Below are 17,127 nucleotides of genomic sequence, written 5' to 3' on the forward strand. Positions count from 1 at the left end.
TGAAAGCTGCACTTTCCGTCGTTTTCTTGCAGGGGGCGCTGCAAACCGACTCGCCCCCTGCATGAACGACGGAGGCGCAGGGACAGACGTTCGATCACGTTGGAATCGATCTGCAGACGGCAGTCTTCTCGCACGGCCAGCTCTGTGTCGCCTCATCTCGATCCCGCGATCCCAACAAGGTGAAAGTCCGCATTGAACCGAATCCCCAGCAAGGCAATCTACTTAACGACGAGAGAAAATTCACACGAAATATCGTTTTCAATTAAGTCTTCCAGATGTAAAATGATAAAAGCTTTTAATGAAGAAATACAATCATAAAATTCAAAACATAATACAATTAAAAGTTGTTTCATTTAAAAACTTCAAAACGGAGCATCAGGAGTTTGTGTGAAAGCGTCGTTCGTGTGCAATTTTTTTTTGTGACTATCCTGGCCCAAGGCCGTAAATGGTTGTGAGGGGCACCTCAGGCGGTCAGGCTTGCTTCAACCCATGGTTGTCAACATCTAGACGTTAATCAGCAAGGACCATTTCTCGTCCTAATTAGACAAAATCTACGTCAACACGTAATACAAAATTATAATTCGTGTTGTAGAGAATGTATCTCCTATTCGTGTAACTTTTGAGTGGTATGCCTTGTAACTGATGAATGATCCGAGTGTGCTCGCTATTTCAAAGACAATGAGTTGCTGCAGAGGCAGACGCTTCCTGAAAACACAAGAATAATGAGTCTCACCTGAGTTATCTGGACAGGTTACTTGCAAAACACACACTTTGTCCTAACATCACTTAATCAATGTTTGACCCTCATAGACAAAATGTTACATGTACGCACACAATCAGACAAGTATTCAGTCTAAATTATTGACAGGCATGTTAACAAAATTGAATTACTGCACTAGGTTACATCGCATTAACAAGCAGCTAATTTAAAAAATATGCAAAATCTGCTTAAGTGTATGTACAACATACTAATGCACCATTCAAAACGAGTAGGCCATTGCATGCTGGCGTCGGGGTCAAAATATATGAAATTCTAAGCATTACCTACAAACTCCACAACTGAGATGCCACATCAACCATCGCTCCCTACTGACAGGCTCTTGTCCACATGCAGGCCGGTGCAGGGCCACCACCTTGTGCCACACAGGGGCAGCTGCTACTTGGGGATGCTCTTCGAGTGTTTGAAAAGAGATACAGTCAAAAACTCCGAGTTGCCAGAGGCGATTAAGCAAGCACCATATAAATGCAATTATGATAACATAGTGATTGCTTGGGAGCTTATTGGCTCTCGCTCCTGGTTAGAGATCTACCCAACCCACAGGTCCACAAAGACTGGCCGCTCTTACCCTACAGGTTGAACCTAGGAACCGAGTGTTCAACTTCACATTCTTGTCATTAAAGGCCTGTGACAAAGGAGCATCTATTGGAGCGACATCGTCTCAAGCTTACACATCTCCCGGGTCCCCATTTGACTTTGTATTATCTCGGAGGAAGTCCACCCACACCTCCACTTCCACAAACTGCTGGGAGTTGCCTCGCTCTGCCTCACAGTCAGAATTCTCCTCCTGCTTCACGTTGCCTCCATCGATGTTAAGGTCCGATTTTGGAGTTAACTCATCTTCACATTTTACCTTCACTTCTTCGCTCTTCACTTCTTCACATTTCACCTTCACATCTTCATGTTTCACCTCGATACCTTTCAAAGTATCCAAGCTGAGATTTTCTTCCGGTTCTTGTTTCATGAGGGATGGACTCATTGCAGCACTTTGACTTTCACAAGCTGATTTCAGACTCCACTCCTGGTGGATTTTCTGATGCTTGTGTGTTCTCTGGTGTACATGAAGATTTGATAACTGTGCAAACGCCATACCGCACGGAGTGCACCTGAAGGGTTTCTCTCCCGTGTGTGTTCTCTGGTGTTTTACAAGAGTAGATGACTGTGCAAACTCCTTCCCACACACACTGCACTTGAAGGGTTTCTCTCCCGTGTGTGTTCTCTGGTGTACATGAAGAGAAGATGAATCTGAAAACGCCTTCCCACACACACTGCACTTGAAGGGTTTCTCACCCATGTGTGTTCTCTGGTGTTTTACAAGAGTAGATGAATCTGCAAACGCCTTCCCACACACACTGCACTTGAAGGGTTTCTCTCCCGTGTGAGTTCTCTGGTGTGTTACAAGATGAGTTGACTGTGAAAACGCCTTCCCACACACACTGCACTTGAAGGGTTTCTCTCCTGTGTGAGTTCTCTGGTGCCGTGTAAAATGTTCAGTACGATCCGTGCTGTATGCACACCGGTCGCATTGTTGCCTTTTTGCACCGAAACGTGCCGAGTGCCTTTGCTCCATCAGACCAATTCTGCAGAGGAAGCGACAGCTGCAGAAAGAGAAAAAGTTATATCCACACCATCTACACATCAGTATCAATGCAAATACACAGTAACACGTGACGTACACGTCTATACTTATTCATATATTTATGATAGCGTGAAAAAGTGTCACAAATTTATCACACGGGCTGTTATGGCACACAATGAGAGGGCAAATGGTCATAAACATGCCTGGAATCCCTCGTATCTTCAAAATTAATGTTAACCCAAAACTTCAAGCACACAATATTGGCTGTCTGGCTTCAAAATAAATGTTTATGAAAGCTAAATTCAGCTGACATAGCAAAGAGTGTTGAAAATAATAATATTTGTGTTATGCACAAATGCATAAATGAATGTTCAATCGCAACTAAGAGGTGTAAAGCCAGGCACAGATGTCCTTGATTTCTGTGATGAACAGTTCCGAATTTAGCTGCTGCACGTGTGCTGTGATAACTTCCTGACTCCATTCTTACAAAGAGTTCCAGAGGAAAACAAAAATAAACAACTGTTTTGATATAACGTCCGTGCTCAATAGAGTTAACGTGATGCCTTCAGGGAAGTCGTGTCCTGTAGACGCAACTGCGCACAATTCTGCGAGTCGCTAGCAACTGCTTTGCCGTTACTTATTGCCAATTATGGACTTGGACTGTTGTCCTCTCATAAAGTCCCTGGCACGTAATAATATGCCACACGGTGGCGGTGGGGGTCGCAAAATGCCCATTTATCTTATATATATAAAGAGGAAATGTGCTAATACGTGTGTCTGTTATAAATGTCTAGCATACTTCCCAACATGCTACACACTTGAAATTTGGCACGTGGATAGGTTCCATACTGTACACAATGTAAAAAGTATAAAATAGACTTTTGTATTTTTTGTGGGGGGGGAATGACTATGAAGTATGTGGTGTCAACCCACATCACAACTGAGTTAAGCGATCTGCAATGCTTACCCCTACCATATGGCTCTTAATTCTAGATTTGAAGCTTTCGTGACTGCAAGGATTCATATTCTTAGGTTTTTTTCGGTAAAGTCACGTGACTTTACCGAAAAAACCTAAGAATACATATGGCTCTTCGCGCGCCGTACTTCTGCAGCTCTTCAGTGTGCCGGGAGATTTTAGGTGGCGCTTCCCTCCAGGCCGATGAAGCCATTGGCTTCTCGGAGTTTCAATACATATCCGTGCGAAGAACGGGTACAACTGCTATCTTAAATATAAAGCAGAAATTACATCTGTTTGTTTGTGTGAAACAGCAAAAACTCTCCAACGCTGAGCTCTGGCGTCATGAAATTTTCACAGCTTATGCCGTCTGGAATTTCTAAGCGAACGCGACTATTTTCAGCTCACCACGTCATTCCCTTCCCGAGTTGCCAAAATCGACTTTCCGTAGAAGTGGATTAAGGTTGAATATCCTTGAGTTAAAACATCCGATTTAGGTAAATTGATGTGTTTCGACTTTTTTCTTTCTTGCAAGCATCAATTTTTTTCAGGGATTTTCAGTGAAAGATAAGGGAATATGAAATTTGAAATGTATCCAAGACAAGAATCCAAGTCCCGGGCGAAGCCGGGTAGTGAAGCTAGTTAGTAATAACCCCCAATGATCCGATCTAAATTATGGATTTCGATCAGATCGTTGGGCGGACACGTGCCACCCTACCCTCACTGGCTCCACCACTGTCATACACTGGCATGGTTCACAGGTGGTGGTGTGTCCAGACCCACACCTGGCCACCTTCACCTGCTCAGTATTAATGCTTCCTCACTCCAACAAGTAATTCATTGAGGATCAATCAACACAGCCGAGACTGCGTGTCTCTTCTTAGGTTTTTTCGGTAAAGTCACGTAGAAAGTAAGATAAAATAAAAACAAAAATCACGACGTTTCGGAGGCAACACAAGTCTCCGTCATCAGGTGGGACCGTCACAGCCAGATTAGCTGTATCAAGTGAGGCAATGATTCAAGATGTAATCCTTTAAAAGCGAGTTGAGGGGGGAGGGAGAGGGAAGCTCATCAGACTATGGTAGCCAATGAAAGGAACGTATCGGGAGGGAGGGGGGGCGAGGCCAAAAGGGGTGGGCGATGGACGTGGAAGCGCTTGTGCCCAAGCGGCCAATTACTGCACACGCCAACACAATGGAGCGATTGTGCGCAAGCGGCAAAAACTGCGTGTCTCTCTCTCTCTCTCCCCGTGGTGGCGTTGATTTTCTTCCCAATCCCCGGGTTTCCCCTCCACATGTAGAGAGTGAACACCACCACGCGTCTAGAGTGAACACCACCACGCGTCTAGAGTGAACACCACCACATGTCTAGAGTGAACACCGCCACGCTGTTGACAAGCCTCACCTTGTTGTTGTTGTTGTGGGCAGGTCGCTTCTTGGAACAAGAGTGGTACAGCAGCTCAAGCGGGCGTGGCCTGTTAAAAAATGCAAAAAAACTGTGAATATTTAAAATAAAAACAAAGTTACAAAGTGCGAGCCAGGTGCAGAGAAATTAAAACTTAAGCAAGAAACTCTTTGGTTATTTCGGTAAAGTCACGTAGAAAAAATTAAATTAATTAAATTATAGCATACGACGTTACGATTGCAACACAAGCAATCATCATCAGGTACAAATTAAAGAGAAAACAAACCCAGTAAACTTAGAAATGTAATGCAATACCACAGAAAGTTGGGTAACACAACAGTCAACACCCCACCTGATTAATTACGTTCTTCAAAGATTTCTCAATTGGAGAAAGAGACAAAACACAGACACGGAGACACATAGACAGACACATAAGCAGAGAGAGATGACACAAAGACACACAGAGAGACACACACACATGGGCACATAGAGAAACAACACCTCTGTGTCGAGGCCTTAAATAGAGAGAGAGGGGGGGTAGAGAAATTAGCATGTCAATGCATGGCTGTAGCCATGGAGTCAACATTGGGGGGGACCAAATCTTCCAGGGGGTCTGGGGTCCCCCCCCCCAGAAAAATATCTAAATTTGAAAACTAATTTCCTGCTATTTAATGACTTAAATATTTTTTAAAGTTGACTAACACATGGGATGGAATTTGTCTTTATTCTTTACAATAATGTCTAATAGTGTATTGTATTACATTGCTCTGTTTTTTTCTTTTTTACCTTTTCTTGTTTCATAGTGTGTAATGGCAGAGATTAGGGATGCATAAAGTACAACGCAATCATATAAACAGAAATCTATGCATTGTTATATGAAGACAAGTCCAGATTTCGTGGCCAAGGTTTAGCAAATTGTTTTTATTAACATAGCATCGCAATTATTATTTTTTAAGAAGATTTTTATAACAATAAATTGGAGGGGCATATTTGATTGTTATAATTATTATAACAAATTATAATTATTATAACATTATAATTATAACATATTATAATTATTATAACATATTACGTGTCAATGAGAGATTTGGAGGTTTGGTGACTGCACAGAAAGAGAGCACACATAATCAAACAAACTATGTAAAAGTTTGGAAATGTAATGCAATGCAACACCGAGTTTGTCAACACACAATTAATGCATAGCCTGGCTGATTACGTTCTTCCAAAGATTGCTAAACTAAGCGAGATAATTGAAGCAAACGCGATCAGGCGAGGGCAGGAGGTAAGGCCCCGCGTTGTAAAGTTCCAACCTGGACATCGCTTCCATGCTCGCTGCTACTCAATTGACATCCCTACGAGAGAAAGAGCGAGGCTCTACCTCGGTACACAACAACAACCACAACTACCACCACAACCACCGCAACCACAACAACCACCACCACCATCATCATCACCACCATAACCACCACCACAACCACCACAACGACCACCACAACAACCACCACCACAACACCACCACAACCACCACCACCACGATGAAAATTTCTCACCTCGGATTTCAGTTCACACGCGGAGCGGCAACTTCCAGCTACCTCGCAACGCCACGCGCAGCAAGCCGTGACGTCACTTCCGGGGTAGAAGGCACTCCTTTCCGCAATGAGCGGCTCTGTAACTTAAATAAGTTATGTAAATGAGCCCGGCTCACACGTGGAGGGATGGGGCACGGATGCTGAACACGTCGCAATAAACTCGCGACGACTTTCACGAAAACCTTATGTTAATGAGCCGCCACTCACCGGGGGTGGGTGACATGACGTCACTAGCGAGGCACACCGCCCCCAGGCGTTTGATGCCAATGAGGTCACGCTGGGCGGTGACGTCAGAGAGCGGGGTCGGAGTTCAAGTTTGTTTACAGGAGGGGAGCGGCAGTTTCGATTTAAAGCTTTCGTGACTGCAGGGATTCATCTTCTTGGTTCTTTCGGTAAAGTCACGTAGAAGGGAAATAATAAAAATAAAACAATAAAATAATTCTCACGACGTTTCGACCACAACGCAAGCAGCCGTCCTCAGGTGGAGAACAGGTCTGTCGAGAAGACCTGAATGAATGGGGTGTGTCATTCAGACTCTGTCTTCTTGACAGACCTGTTCTCCACCTGAGGACGGCTGCTTGCGTTGTGGCCGAAAAGTCGTGAGAATTATTTTATTATGTTTTATTTTTATTATTTTATTATTTCCATTCTACGTGACTACCGACAGAACCAAGAAGAAGGGGAGTGACAGTGTCGTGGTGAGCGCTGCGCTCCGCACCGATCAGCCGAGTTGCATTCCCGCTTGTGGCCAACACCGCCAGTGACGACTTTCTGAACCGGTCCTGAGCCTCCCCTACCTCGACTCGGCCTCAAACGAGAACCCGGAGTGGTGTGTCAACATCGCCACTGGGGAGACAAAGGCCGCCGGGCGTGGTGCTGGCCACCCACCCCCTTGTGTGCCGTCCCACCCTGAATAGGTGCTCGCTAACAGCACTTGCCCCAACATTCTGTGCAGGCTATACAGGGGATCTTTGTCTTAGGTGCTCGCTAACAGCACTTGCCCCTACGGTCTGTTAAGGCTATACGGGGGATCTTTGTCTTTGTGTTGGGAGCAAGTTTGAGTGGCGTTTAGTCGTGGGAGTTGAACGGGCGCCTGCTGCTACTGACAGTCGTTGACTCTGGTGGGACAGACGCTAATAGACAGACACACACAGACAGACAAGACAGGCGGACAGACACAAACAAGAGGAACACAGAGACAGAGAAAGATACACAGAGACGACATAGAGAGACACAGGCAGAGAGAGAGACACAGATGCGAACAGAGAGATGTTGACTCGAACACACTGAACTCGCTCCATTGTAAGAGATTCCTCGATCTTTGCCCATCCCCGGAAGTCGTTCTAGTTTCTATTTATTTCATTATGTGTGGTGTGAACGTGTGAGCAATGTGGGATATCGATGTACACGGATATGAACAAGATCGGCAGACAAGACGTCTTTCATACTTTTTGGTTCATTCAGTAAAGTCACGAAGGTAGAAAAAATAAAATAAATAAATCACGACGCTTCGATCGCAACACGAGCGGTCGTCCTCAGGCGAAAACATCCAGAAGTTGTCGCGGCAGAAGTCACGTGAACTACGGCACGTGACAAAGATAAGGTGACCCCCCCCCCCTACCGTGGCTCGCCCCGCTCAGCTGAGCATTGTTTTAATGCGGTGGGCCAACGCGAAATTGATTTCTGTAAGACGAAGGTACTTTGAAAACCCACTGGCGATACTTTCACATAAGCGCACAACTTCATCTGTGATGAAAGCTGCACTTTCCGTCGTTTTCGTGCAGGGGGCGCTGCAAACCTACTCGCCCCCTGCATGAACTATGGAAGCGCAGGGACAGACGTTCGATCACGTTGGAATCGATCTGCAGACGGCAGTCTTCTCGCTCGGCCAGCTCTGTGTCGCCTCATCTCGATCCCGCGAACCCAACAAGGTGAAAGTCCGCATCGAACCGAATCCCCAGCAAGGCAATCTACTTAATGACGAGAGAAAATTCACACGAAATGTTTTCAATTAAGTCGTCCAGATGTAAAATGATAAAAGCTTTTAATTAAGAAATACAATCATAAAATTCTAAACATAATACAATTAAAAGTTGTTTCATTTTAAAACTTCAAAACGGAGCATCAGGAGTTTGTGTGAATGCGTCGTTCGTGTGCAATTTTTTTCGTGACTTTCCTGGCCCAAGGCCGTAAATGGTTGAGGGGCACCGCAGGCGGCCAGGCTTGCTTCAACCCATGGTTGTCAACATCCAGACATTAATCAGCAAGGACCATTTCTCGTCCTAATTCGACAAAATCTACGTCAACACGTAATACAAAATTATAATTCGTGTTGTAGAGAATGTATCTCCTATTCGTGTAACTTTTGAGTGGTATGCCTTGTAACTGATTAATGATCCGAGTGTGCTCGCTATTTCAAAGACAATGAGTTGCTCCAGAGGCAGACGCTTCCTGAAAACACAAAAAATACCCTTTGACCTGTATCACAAGAATAATGAGTCTCACCTGAGTTATCTGTACAGGTTACTTGCAAAACACACACTTTGTCCTAACATCACTTAATCAATGTTTGACCCTTATAGACAAAATGTTACATGTACGCACACAATCAGACGAGTATTTAGTCTAAATTATTGACAGGCATGTTAACAAAATTGATTTACTGCACTAGGGTACATCGCATTAACAAGCAGCTAATTTTAAAAATATGCAAAATCTGCTTAAGTGTATGTACAACGTACTATTGTGCCATTCAAAACGAGTAGGCCATTGCATGCTGGCGTCGGGGTCAAAATATATCAAATTCTAAGCATTACCTACAAACTCCACAACTGAGATGCTACATCAACCATCGGCCCCTACTGACAGGCTCTTGTCCACATGCAGGCCGGTGCAGGGCCACCACCTTGTGCCACACAGGGGCAGCTGCTACTTGGGGATGCTCTTCCAGTGTTTGAAAAGAGATACGATACAAAACTCCGAGTTGCCAGAGGCGATTAAGCAAGCACCATATAAATGCAATTATGATAACAAAGTGATTGCTTGGGAGCTTATTGGCTCTCGCTCCTGGTTAGAGATCTACCCAACCCACAGGTCCTCAAAGACTGGCCGCTCTTACCCTGCAGGTTGAACCTAGGAACCGAGTGTTCAACTTCACATTCTTGTCATTAAAGGCCAGTGACAAAGGAGCATCTATTGGAGCGACATCGTCTCAAGCTTACACATCTCCCGGGTCTCCATTGGACTTTGTATTGTCTCAGAGGAAGTCCACCCACACCTCCACTTCCACAAACTGCTGGGAGTTGCCTCGCTCTGCCTCACAGTCAGAATTCTCCTCCTGCTTCACGTTGCCTCCATCGATGTGAAGGTCCGATTTTGGAGTTGAATCTTCATCTTCACATTTTACCTTCACTTCTTCGCTCTTCACCATCACTTCTTCACATTTCACCTTCACCTCTTCATATTTCACCTTAATACCTTTAAAAGTATCCAAGCTGGGATTTTCTTCCGGTTCTTGTTTGATGAGGGATAGGTTCATTGCGGCACTTTGACTTTCACAAGCTGATTTCAGACTCCACTCCTTGTGGATCTTCTGATGCTTGCGTGATCTCTGGTGTGTTTGAAGATTTGATGGATCTGAAAACGCCTTCCCACACACACTGCACTTGAAAGGTTTCTCTCCCGTGTGTGTTCTCTGGTGTATTACAGGAGTAGATGACTTTGCAAACGCCTTCCCACACACACTGCACTTGAAGGGTTTCTCTCCCGTGTGAGTTCTCTGGTGTGTTACAAGATGAGATGAATGTGCAAACGTCTTCCCACACACACTGCACTTGAAGGGTTTCTCTCCCGTGTGTGTTCTCTGGTGTGCTACAAGACTTGATGAATCTGAAAACGCCTTCCCACACACACTGCACTTGAAGGGTTTCTCTCCTGTGTGAGTTATCTGGTGTGCTACAAGAGTAGATGAACGTGCAAACGACTTCCCACACACACTGCACTTGAAGGGTTTCTCTCCCGTGTGTGTCCTATGGTGTACACGAAGAGAAGATGAATCTGAAAACGCCTTCCCACACACACTGCACTTGAAAGGTTTCTCTCCCGTGTGTGTTCTCTGGTGTATTACAAGAATAGATGACTGTGAAAACGCCTTCCCACACACACTGCACTTGAAGGGTTTCTCTCCTGTGTGAGTTCTCTGGTGCCGTGTAAAATGTTCAGTACGATCCGTGCTGTATGCACACCGGTCGCATTGATGCCTTTTTGCACCGAAACGTGCCGAGTGCCTTTGCTCCATCAGACCAATTCTGCAGAGGAAGCGACAGCTGCAGAAAGAGAAAAAGTTATATCCACACAATCTACACATCAGTATCAATGCATATACACAGTAACACGTGACGTACACGTCTATACTTATTTATATATTCATGATAGCGTGAAAAAGTGTCCCAAATTCATCACACGGGCTGTTATGGCACACAATGAGAGGGCAAATGGTCATAAACATGCCTGGAATCCCTCGTATCTTCAAAATTAATGTTAACCCAAAACTCCAAGCACACCATATTGGCTGTCTGCCTTCAAAATAAATGTTTATGAAAGCTAAATTCAGCTGACATAGCAAAGGGTGTTGAAAATAATAATATTTGTGTTATGCACAAATGCATAAATGAATGTTCAATCGCAACTAAGAGGTGTAAAGCCAGGCACGGATGTCCTTGATTGCTGTGATGAACAGTTCTGACTTTTGCTGCTGCACGTGTGCTGTGATAACTTCCTGACTCCATTCTTACAAAAAGTTCCAGAGGAAAACAAAAATAAACTACTGTTTTGATATAACGTCCGTGCTCAATAGAGTTGATAGACTTTACTGCAAACACAAACTTGACACTGTCGCACACTCAGAGGCTGAGCCAGGATTTTCAGGTAGGGAGGGGGGCAACCCCTCCAGTAATGAAAAATGATAGTTTTTAGTAAGGAGTTGTTAGTAAGTAAGGAGTTGTTAGTAAGTAAGGAGTTGTTAGTAAGTAAGGAGTTGTTAGTAAGCAAGGACTTGTCCCTTGCTTTTTATTCGACGCGTGTGATCGGCATTGCGCTCGCTGAACGTGATGCCTTCAGGGAAGTCGTGTCCTGTAGACGCAACTGCGCACAATTCTGTGAGTCGCTTGCAACTGCTTTGCCGTTACTTATTGCCAATTATGGACTTGGACTGTTGTCCTCTCATAAAGTCTGTTGGCACGTAATAATATGCCACACGGTGGCGGTCGCAAAATGCCCATTTATCTAATATATATAAAAAGGAAATGTGTGGATACGTGTGTCTGTTCTAAATGTCTAGCATACTTCCCAACATGCTACACACTTGAAATTTGGCATGTGGATAGGTTCCATACTGTACACAATGTAAAAAGTATAAAAATAGACTTTTGTATTTTTTGGGGGGGGGGGGGGGGGGGGGTGGTAAATGACCATTAAGTATGTGGTGTCAACCCGCATCACAACTGAGTTAAGCGGTCTGCAATGCTTACCCCTACCATATGGCTCTTAATTCTAGATTTGAAGCTTTCGTGACTGCAAGGATTCATATTCTTAGGTTTTTTTCGGTAAAGTCACGTGACTTTACCGAAAAAACCTAAGAATACATATGGCTCTTCGCGCGCCGTACTTCTACAGCTGTTCAGTGTGCCGGGAGATTTTAGGTGGCGCTTCCCTCCAGGCCAATGAAGCCATTGGCTTCTCGGAGTTTCAATACATATCCGTGCGAAGAACGGGTACAACTGCTATCTTAAATATAAAGCAGAAATTACATCTGTTTGTTTGTGTGAAGCAGCAAAAACTCTCCAACGCTGAGCTCTGGCGTCATGAAATTTTCACAGCTTATGCCGTCTGGAATTTCTAAGCGAACGCGACTATTTTCAACTCACCACGTCATTCCCTTCCCGAGTTGCCAAAATCGACCTTCCGTAGAAGTGGATTAAGGTTGAATATCCTTGAGTGAAAACATCCGATTTAGGTAAATTGATGTGTTTCGGCTTTTTTCTTTCTTGCAAGCATCAATTTTTTTCAGGGATTTTCAGTGAAAGATGAGGGAATATGAAATTTGAAATTTATCCAAGACAAGAATCCAAGTCCCGGGCGAAGACGGGTAGTGAAGCTAGTTAGTAATAAACCCCAATGATCCGATCTAAATTATGGATTTCGATCAGATCGTTGGGGGGACACGTGCCACCCTACCCCCACTGGCTCCACAACTGTCACACACTGGCATGGTTCACAGGTGGTGGTGTGTCCAGACCCACACCTGGCCACCTTCACCTGCTCAGTATTAATGCTTCCTCACTCCACCAAGTAATTCATTGAGGATCAATCAACACAGCCGAGACTGCATGTCTCTCTCTCTCTCTCCCCGTGGTGGCGTTGATTTCCTTCCCGATCTCCGGGTTTCCCCTCCACATGTAGAGAGTGAACACCACCACGCGTCTAGAGTGAACACTGCCACGCGTCTAGAGTGAACACCGCCACGCGTCTAGAGTGAACACCGCCACGCGTCCAGAGTGAACACCGCCACGTGTCTAGAGTGAACACCGCCACGCTGTTGACAAGCCTCACCTTGTTGTTGTTGTGGGCAGGTCGCTTCTGAAAACAAGAGCGGTACAGCAGCTCAAGCGGGCGTGGCCTGGTAAAAAATGAAAAAAATTGTGAATATTTAAAATAAAAACAAAGTTACAAAGTATCGAGCCAGGTGAAGAGAAATTAAAACTTAAGCAAGATACTCTTTTGTTCTTTCGGGAAAGTCACGTAGAATAAATAAATAATTAAATAATAGCATGCGACGTTTCGATTGCAACACAAGCAATCATCATCAGGTACAAATTAAAGAGAAAACAAAACTAGTAAACTTAGAAATGTAATGCAATACAACACAGAGAGTCAGCTAACATAACAGTCAACACCCCACCTGGTTGATCACGTTCTTCCAAATATTGCTCAATTTGAGAGAGACAAAACACAGACACGGAGACACAGACAGGGAGAGATAACACAGAGACACAGAGACAAATAGAGAGACACACACACACATAGACACACAGAAAGATGACACAAAGACACACAGAGAGAGACACACATAGGCACATAGAGAAACAACACCTCTGTGTCGAGGCCTTAAATAGAGAGAGGGGGGGGGGGGGTAGAGAAATGAGCATGTCAATGCAAGGCTGTAGCCATGGAGTCAACATTGGGGGGGACCAAATCTTCCAGGGGGTCTGGGGTCCCCCCCCCCCCCCCAGAAAAATATCTAAATTTGAAAACTAATTTCCTATTTAATGACTTAAATATTTTTTAAAGTTCACTAACACATGGGATGCAATTTGTCTTTATTCTTTACAATAATGTTTAATAGTGTATTGTATTACATTGCTCTGTTTTTTTCTTTTTTACCTTTTCTTATTTCATAGTATGTAATGGCAGAGATTATGGATTCATGAAGTACAATATATGGGGGGGGGGGTGACATTTTTTGCATATTTGATTATTATAATTATTATAACATAGTATAATTATTATAACATATTATATTCATTATAACATATTATATTTTTTATAACATTATAATTATCATAACATATTATAATTATTATAACATATTATAATTACGGCCTTGTGTCAATGAGAGATTTGGAGGTTTGGTGACTGCAGTAGAGGACACAGAGAGAGAGAGCACACTTAATCAAACTTCGTAAAATTTGGAAAGGTAATGCAATACAACACAGAGAGTCGGTCAACACACAATTAACGCATAGCCTGGCTTATTACGTTCTTCCAAAGATTGCTAAACTAAGCGAGATAATTGAAGCAAACGCGATCAGGCGAGGGCAGGAGGCAAGGCCCCGCGTTGTAAAGTTCCAACCTGGACATCGCTTCCATGCTCGCTGCTACTCAATTGACATCCCTACGAGAGAGAGCGAGGCTCTACCTCGGTAAACAACAACAACCACAACCACCACCACCATCACAACCACCACAACCACCACCACAACCACCACCACCACCACAACCACCACCACCACGACAACCACCACCACTATGAAAATTTCTCACCTCGGATTTCAGTTCACACGCGGAGCGGCAACTTCCAGCTACCTCGCGAAGCCACGGGGCAACAGGCGGTGACGTCACTCTTTTCCGCAATGAGTTGGTCTTAACTTGAATAAATTATGTTAATGAGCCCAGCCCATACGTCGGAGGAGTGGGGCGCGGGTGCTGAACCCGTCGCAATAAACTGGCGATGGATTTCACGAATAAATTATGTTAATGAGCCGCCAGTCACCAGGCGTAGCTTTGCCCAAATAAGGATTGGCACTGGAACAGATATCGGCAGCGGCCGAGCGGAGATGATGTCACGCTCAAGAGTGCGTCAGTCAGGGGTGGGGTGAATATCTTAGTGACATGACGTCACTAGCAATGTACATCGCCCCCTAGCGTTTGACGCCGATGAGGTCACGCTGAGCGGTGACGTCAGAGAGCGGGGTCAGAGTTCAAGTTTGTTGACATAAGGGGAGCGGCAGTGTCGTGGTGAGCGCTGCGCTCCGCACGGACCAGCCGAGTTCCATTCCCGCTCGTGGCCAACACCGCCAGTGACGACTTTCCGAACCGGTCCTGAGCCTCCCCTACGTCGACTCAGCCTCAAACGAGTACCCGGTGCGGTGTGTCAACATCGCCACTGGGGAGACAAAGGCGGCCGGGCGTGGTGCTGGTCACCCACCCCCTCGTGTGCCGTCCCCCCCTTAATAGGTGCTCGCTAACAGCACTTGCCCCTACAGTCTGTTGCTTCCCTATCGCCGGAACCACTCCAGTGGGGATCTGTCTGCAGATGTGGCTCATGTCAGGCAGAGATTGCAACCAGGTGGTCCGTTGTCAACAGGTGCAGTCACAAGAGCCGCGTCGGCCCAGCTGCAGACTCACGACTTTATGGATCTTGGGAGGGAAGATGAGCTGCTGGATTTTTTTGGCAGCAATGGAAGCCAGGACAGCAAACTTTAAATTTGCCGCAGGTAGCACAAGTTATACTGGTTGGAACCTCCTGGTTACACCAGCCCACAGGGAATGATTGTGTCCGTCCGTCCGTCATGCAGGGAGGGGCTGGGTGGCGAGGGACGTTGTGGATGGGGTGGGGAGGGTGGGGCTGGGTCGGGAGGGGCTGGGAGGTGAGGGTGGGGAGGGGCTGGGTGGGGAGGGGCTGGTCACCCCGTGGTGCCCTTATAAAACTCAACGTTTAACCTACTCACGCCGGATTGTGCCCTCCCTCACAGTCGGGCATATTTGTGGAATACACCACGCCGCCGTTGACCCTGGCCATTGACCGAGCAACCCTATGTTGCTACCAGCTCCCTCCGCAGGAATGTGTTTCTGTTCATTTCCCATCACAACAACGGCAACAAGGAAATAACCCAAGAGTTAAATATTACCGCTTGATGGAATAAATTCTCCTTCACTTGCACTAAGTGGAGTGGAATTTACTGTTGCGTTGCACAATTTGTTGAATAAATTTTAATAGCCTTGTGACCTTTACAACTGATCCACTGCCCCAAACAAGACGTAAATTTTGATCTTGTTCAAGGGTTATTAAAGGCCCGAACATTACAACTTTTTGTGCGTTTTTTTGTTAGATTCATTTGGCAAGGGAAACTCGTTGGCTTTCCCTCTGCTACACTCGCTTGACAGTTTGACACTTTGTCCTGCCACACCCAGTGTGTCACAGTGCTTGTCTGACATCACTAACCAGAGGAGATGAATGGTGAACATTTAATAGAGAAATGGAACATTTATGCTGGTCTTTGGAAATAGTTTTAAACAATCCAGGACGGTTTGCTTTTATGGAAACATTCCAACTGTGATTGTATTTGTTTGGGATGTCCCCGCAGCAGTCGAGGTTTTTGGCAATGATCTGCAGGGATGGTGCGTTTCCGTTCCTAGCCGCGAGGGCATATCCTTGTTACTGCGCCGTCCGTTAGCGTTGGTTCACGTTCGGAGCAGTGAGGAAGCCCGCTTATTTTGCTTATGTTGTTGAGTTGCGTCGGCAATAAACCCAAAGGGCAACCTTACCCGGTAAATAGAGTAAACCATCTAGTAATCCACTGTAGTCTTCGTTCCTGCAATGAAGGAATAACAAAGCTACACCAACTCTCTCCCGAAGCCCTCTTCTGGCTAGCAGACCTCGACATTTTCATTTATCTCCTAAACATGTTGCAAGATTTGGAGTTAATTGTAATATGGTGCCACCTAGTGGCGATACAGCTCAGGCGAGTCTTTTAAGTAAACGGACGGCAAAGCTGAGTTATAGATTCATGTTCATCATCATTACACTGATCAACAAAAAACATGTTTTTTTCTGGCCTGGACTTTTGCAGCTGTTTTAGACTAATTTCAGGGTGCTGATTCCAAATCTGATCTCAGATTTGTTCTATCACATGTCATTTTATGCTATCGGCATACCCCATTTTCATTGATTTTACCCGAAATTAACTCTGTCCCTTATGATTGCAAGTTGTTGCGAGTCAGTGACTGCTTTCGTGTTAAGATATGGTGCTGTATTTTTAGGATAGTGTTTAAAATATAATTGTATGTAGATATCCACATTTATTTAATATTTTTCTTCTGCAGTTTTTATTGAAAACGCAATATTTGATATCTCAAAAACCGGATGTGATAGACAAAAACTGATGCCAGATTTGGAATCAGCACCCCAAAACTACCTTAACACCGTTGGAATACCTTATGCCAGAAAAAGTGTGTTGACCAGTGAATTATCAACCATAATTAA

The 17,127-nt window shown here is 44.9% G+C and overlaps 1 protein-coding gene across 1 annotated transcript in view; it reads right to left on the reverse strand.

Annotated features, from left to right (window-relative positions):
* Positions 1-281: 281 nt before the first annotated feature.
* The window catches only part of LOC144737773 (uncharacterized), a 53,120-nt gene continuing 36,274 nt past the window's right edge, over positions 282-17,127 (reverse strand). Inside the window, 2 exon segments of the mRNA XM_078620633.1 lie at positions 282-2,283; positions 9,950-10,537. Coding sequence (XP_078476759.1) covers positions 1,446-2,283; positions 9,950-10,537 — 1,426 coding nt within the window. The 3' untranslated portion in view covers positions 282-1,445.

Source organism: Lampetra planeri, chromosome 73, assembly GCF_965212315.1.
Source record: "Lampetra planeri chromosome 73, kcLamPlan1.2.h2, whole genome shotgun sequence".
In the NCBI taxonomy this organism is placed as follows: Eukaryota; Metazoa; Chordata; class Hyperoartia; order Petromyzontiformes; family Petromyzontidae; genus Lampetra; species Lampetra planeri.